Source organism: Culex quinquefasciatus, chromosome 3, assembly GCF_015732765.1.
Source record: "Culex quinquefasciatus strain JHB chromosome 3, VPISU_Cqui_1.0_pri_paternal, whole genome shotgun sequence".
Classification (NCBI taxonomy): domain Eukaryota; kingdom Metazoa; phylum Arthropoda; class Insecta; order Diptera; family Culicidae; genus Culex; species Culex quinquefasciatus.
The window spans coordinates 186,175,143-186,181,142 of NC_051863.1; the positions used below are offsets into that span (position 1 = coordinate 186,175,143).

At 40.2% G+C, this 6,000-nt stretch overlaps 1 protein-coding gene across 1 annotated transcript in view; it reads left to right on the forward strand.

Moving 5' to 3' along the window:
- Positions 1-5,573, forward strand: part of LOC119769347 — a 34,187-nt gene extending 28,614 nt beyond the window's left edge. The window contains exons 2-4 of the mRNA XM_038261379.1: positions 2,017-2,118; positions 2,160-2,288; positions 4,902-5,573. Of these exons, the coding sequence (XP_038117307.1) occupies positions 2,017-2,118; positions 2,160-2,288; positions 4,902-5,078 (408 nt within the window). The 3' untranslated portion in view covers positions 5,079-5,573. The remainder of the gene's footprint in view (positions 1-2,016; positions 2,119-2,159; positions 2,289-4,901) is intronic.
- The last annotated feature ends 427 nt before the right edge of the window (positions 5,574-6,000 follow it).

Genomic DNA, 6,000 nt, shown 5'->3' on the forward strand with positions numbered 1-6,000 from the left:
TACGAGTGACAGTGTGTGTGTGCTTGGTAAAGCTTGAACGGATGAGAGAGAGAAAGAGAATCATGTTTACTAGCCAGGGATGCAAGAACGGAGCATTAATCGACGGATAAAAATAATGCCAGAAGTTTTTTTATTTGTTATTATTGAATTAAATGCAATCTCAAATATTGAAACAAATAGAAGGAAACAAAAATGAATTTATGTGCTACATGTATTGTTTTGCTGGTTGCTTCTTCTACATTCAATATAGCGTTAACAAACTTCAGAAATAAGCTTGAACTAACGTGAATTTGGAAATTAAAATGAGATAAAACAGAGATTACTGTAGTTTTCAAACAACTTGCAAATTTTAACGGTTAAGGTCTCGGTGAGTGAGAGAGTGTGGTGTGTAAGAGTTTGTATGAATGAGTTTTTTTTTTTTTTCAATATAAATCAAATTATTTTTCAGGGATTGATTCGATGCTGTTAAACGTTCGCGTCGTGGTCTGTTCTCCCCGCTAAGTAATTTCGTCGTTATCGTTTCGTACCGCCGGTTTGTCGTTATCTTCAAATTGATTAGGACTGATCGAAAAGTTGTTTATTTTTGTTCGGCTTCGATTCGGGCGCATTTGTTTCTGTTGATTATCCAGTCATCCTTATTGTAATCATCGTTTTTATCTATTTGTCGCGCGTGGTTGATTCGACTTGACATTGCTTTTTGAATGTTTTCTCATTTTTCTTAATGGCTGTAACATTTCATGTGTCACATACTGTAAAACGATATAAAAATAATGCGCCTGCAAGTAGACTGCAAACAACTGAACCCTTTTGATTTGATTGTGTGCACATACACATGTAGTATACCACTGCTTTGATCTACTTTTGATATCACGACGAGATTGAAATGATATCGGGAAAAAAAAAAAAAACGGAATCGACGTAACACCTTATAATGTGGCCCTCTTAAACCTTGCGGTTTCGTCAACGGATCCACAGGCGTGTATCGTTCTTTTTGCGACAAGACTCCGCCTCCCGGGTCTCCTAAGTGTGAAGGTATGGGCACGGGGAGAGGGCACCGAATACCTATATTTACACTTAGAATTTTTTGCGTCCGCCCCGGGATTCGAACCGGCGACCTCTGGATTGTGAGTCCAGTGCGCGGTCCGATTGATCCACACAGGCTGAAATGATATCTGCAATTGAAATTAAAACCGTGTTCGTGTGTTTTAATTTCCTGCGTCGCAAAAGAATCTGATTGGTTGATTCAAGGTCAACTAGGTACAATTATCACGGATCGAGGAACTCTATAAAGCTGAGTCAAAAAACCGACGCTTCACTTTAGTTGGAGTGCTTTTACGAAACGGTTTTGCTTTTTTCGAACAGTTTAATTTCGGTGAAAAGTTTAAAGTGGAATTAGTTCTGGTGATTGTGATACTCTTTCTGGAAAAGCAGTAAGTGCACAGGGCAACGATTTTGTAAAGCTTCGCAAATTACAAATGCACTTACTTTCTAGCACTCAAAGCTTTGAAGAAATAGTTTCCCCCTAGAACAAGCAAAGGTTAGGTGAACCCTTTGCGCGTGTCAGGTAAGATCTAAATACAGATCATGAGATTAGGCAGAAATGCAACTTTTGGCCACGTTATAGGTTGCCCATTAACGTGGGTGCAAGTCTCGGGGCAGAAAAGCCGTACATTTCGTCGTTCGACGCTGGGAATGCTTCGTTGGTCAGACTGGTGGATGAAAACCACGACGGGGTCGTGACGAACCGTTTCAACCGCCTTAGTCAACTCCAACGACTCGGAGACGCATCTACTCCGCCCACCCAGTTGACCCCACACGTCCTTTTCGAAGCAATCCCAGAGCTTGGAGGAAGTTCCGAGCTTTCGAGCACGCCAAAAGCTCGCCGGCTGCCCAGCCGATTCTAACCTCGCTTGCCCGACCGAAGGAAGTGCGAGGAACGAGACAAAAGCCTGACAGCAGCAGTACCATCCGTCTCCACCGATTCGAAACAACGTTGGACCGAGCGTCCCCATCAAGAACGTCGCCGTGCGACGGCCACGTGTAAACGTTGGTTCCGCTAGACGCCGCTCGGGGCTGGAAGCCCAAAGCGCGGCGAAGAACGTGTCGACGCCGATCGCTGTGCCACGTGTCCACGGCGGAGTACTGCTAGCCGCCGCTAGAGTGCGGTAGGGTTGCGCGAACGCACCGGAGCTGTTGGATCGCTGATCGTCGCAGTAGGTCCGGACCTAGGAGAATCTACACGCCGTTCAAGAACGCCTGCAAGCAGTTGCTGGTACCAGATTAGTAGGGTAAAGTACAGTGCACGACAATAGGGAATAGTTTTTGCTAGATTTAAGATCTAAACCCCCTTAGTATTAATTTGAGTTCATTTACAACCACAAATAAAAATCCTGGTCTTTTTCGGATTTTGCGTTGCAAAAACGAGGATTAATTCTGCACGCGTTTAACTTAAATATACCTTCTTTCGTTTCGTAATGAACTTTGTTTTTCTTAATAAATTTTGGATTAGAATGCACTCTAACTAATGCGTTCGTTTGTTTTAAAGACTGAGATGAAAGAGTTCGTAAATGTTGTTGACCTTGAGTAAATTTTTGGGATCTTTTGGTTCGACTTTTCGGTTTAGATTACACTAAAACTCGCCTTGAGATCAAGAGCTTCAGGTCGGGCTTCCCTGATTAAAATCCACAAACAACCTCCAACTTTTGGAGTGGCGCTAAAGTTGTTTGCAGGCTAAGCATAAAAAGGTGTTTTAAATCAATTGGATCGTCCAGGGATTGCGCAATGTAACGCTCCTGGTACGTTGTGAAAAGGTTGCGCGTTACATGGCTTAATACTATTCTTTTGCCGCGAAACAAATAAAAATCGGTCGATAATTAAAAATGATTTCTTGTGATCAATGGGATCATCACGATTGAGTGCGTGACGACCGACTCACACAGGATTTTCGTTACCGTTGTCGTCTTTATTGTTACGAGTTCGGGTTCGTTTTCGTCCTAAGTTTGGTTTGCCACGTTTACCGTCGAGTTTGCCACGCAATTTGCATTTTTTTCATTTAATATTAAATTTGTTTTCGCAAATCAAAAGTCCTTCCCACAGCACCAATGCTCGGAAGGCACGCGTTCGATTAAAAGTTTCTGAATAATAAACATTGTATCTTTCCGCAGCCGGCTGCCTAAGATTTTAAAAATTCAACCGATAAACAAATTGCTTATGGTCGCATCACCTACCACAGTGAATCCTGACCTCATACCCATCTTACTAACCCTCAAAACTCATGTGATACTTTGTCGGAGACGCAGTCGATTTGGCGGTCCCATCACTCAAGTATCGGACTAACATTCCCATCCACTTCCCCGTGTCTTACCACTGGTCGTGGCCGGCGTCGGTATTGATCAGCACGATAGGGACCTTTGAAAATTGCGAAGGGGTGATGATTGGTTCCTACTTTTCATCTGTGGTCCACGGAGCAATGATTGGGGGTCCTGGTCAATAACGAAGTAGCAGCTACGGGTAGACACCAATGCTATGCTATGCTAATTTCGCAGTTTGGTCTTAGAAAATGGGCCTGTGAATATTAGAAAATCTGAATTTTGAGAAGGGATTTTTCGATTGAATTAATGTCTTCGGCAATGTTGTAGATTTTGATGACGATTTTAAAGGAATATTCTTTTAACTTTTATCAAGGTTTTTTGGTATATTTTAGGGAACTAAAGCTAGACTTGACTAGATTTTAGAATGGTGCAAAATCTGGTACTGGAGTTTTATTTAAAAATAGATTTTTGGAAAAATAAAATTAGATGATGTCGAAGAAAATTGAAAAAAAATGGTGCAAAATTAAGTTTGAAATCAAAAATGACTCTAAAATGAATTGATGCAGGTTACTGTTTTCAAGTTGAAGACATTTTTAGGTTGATTTTTGCGATTTTTTAAAACACTCCTGCAAAAATATTAATGTTAAAAGTTTCCTGAAAATGTCTATTTTACGGAATATAAGTTTTTTTTCAGTGTCATCTAGTGTTCGGCCAGGTGCCGACTTTGAATTCCCTACGTTGTGTTTTACTTGTCCAAGCGCGTAGAATCTTCCAAATTGATTGAAATAAAACAACTAGTTTGTGGTGACTGCCGAGCCAACCGTCTCGGACGGTGGTCAGCACGCGAAGAGGCAGAATAAAGGTTTATTGTTCTCGATACGGGTACAGAAGTAAACATTCAGGGGACGGACACAAATACCGTCTTGCACGAACATCTAGTTTTCTATCAATTTTCAACTCGTGATGTCTCGGAAACTAGAAAGCCTATATGGAGAGGCGAAATGTTAATCTCAGGGTTCCAATCGAGGTTCCAATCGAGCAACAAGACCATGCAAGAACAAGGTCAAATAATTTTGGGTGGAAAAATAAGATAAATATCATTCACAAACATTGTAAAACTATTGTTTTTAGTAAAATGATAGTTTATGTCAAGTTTGTGCTAGTTCAGTACAAGAAACGTGCCAGCACAAAAAAAAAACCTTAAATTTGAATGACTGTGGGTGTTTAGAATTTCTCCCAGAACATTTCATTTCCCTATGTAGGTCCCTATCGGAAACTATTGGTTCGATTTTCAGTGTAAATCTGTTGTCATTTTCAAAAACTGGGTATGTCTCGGCAACGAAATAATACCAATTTGTAACAACAGTTCAAATCAAAGTAAAATTTAAAACAGTAAAAAAGCTTCATTTAAGGGTGACATTTGAAACATTACTCGTAAAGGACCATCCAAAAACCACGTGGACACTTTGGAGGGGGGGGGGGGGGAGGTGTTGAGATTCCCAAAAAAGTGTCCACATGGATGGTCCCTAAGCTAAATCACAATTACCTACAACTAATTTGTTTTTTCGTCTCTCTCCATTTTTTTCCCAGGCGATATACGACATGCTGGGCGCGTGCTCGTCGAACAAACCGGCCGACTCGGCGGAGGAGCGCGCGAAAAACATCTTCGCCAAGATGGACGAAAATAACGACGGCCAGCTGACGCAGGACGAGTTCCTGAAGGGTTGCCTGCAGGACGAGGAGCTGTCCAAAATGTTGGCACCTTAAGCTTAATGAAAAAAAAACACAAAAAAAAAACTCTCTAATAGATATTATTAGAAAGGTTAGATGGGAGTGTAAGAAGGGAGAGATAGAGAGAGAGAGTTGGAGAGGGGGGAATTTAACGTGAATGACAGTTGTTTGTAGGACCCGAAAATGCTGGCGCGATTTATTCACACACAAAAAAAGGACCGCGTTAGGTAAGCTAATTAACGAGAAGAATGCTAAACTTAATGACAATGGAATGAAATAATCGTAATTTTTCACACAAACGCAAGCAGAAAGAAAGTGGAGAAAGTTGATCTTTTTTGTTTTTTTTTTGTTACAGTCAAAACAAAGGTAAGCAAAAAAGCACACATTCAAAAAGAGCGCAAAATTGCACCACAAACAAAACCAGTAATTAAAGCAAAAAAACATCGTTAAACGTAATTGGGTATTAAACACAGATGCAAGTCGTGCACACGCAAATGTCGAACAAGTTGTGCGAGTGTTGGAAAAAAAAAAGAGAAGAAGAAGCAACTAAGGCAGACAAAATATATGATAATCATTGAGCAGTTCTCTACGGAATCGGTCTTTTTTCTTTAATTTTAATTTTTGTATTTTTTAATCCGGCTGAAACTTTTTTGGTGCCTTCGGTATGCCCAAAGAAGCCATTTTGCATCATTAGTTTGTCCATATAATTTTCCATACAAATTTGGCAGCTGTCCATACAAAAATGATATGTGAAAATTCAAAATCTGTATCTTTTGAAGGAATTTTTGATCGATTTGGTGTCTTCGGCAAAGTTGTAGGTATGGATATGGACTACACTGAAAAAATTGATACACGGTAAAAAAATTTGGTGATTTTTAATTTAACTTTTGTCACTAAAACTTGATTTGCAAAAAAAATTTTTTCATTTTTGATATGTTTTAGAGGACATAAAATGCCA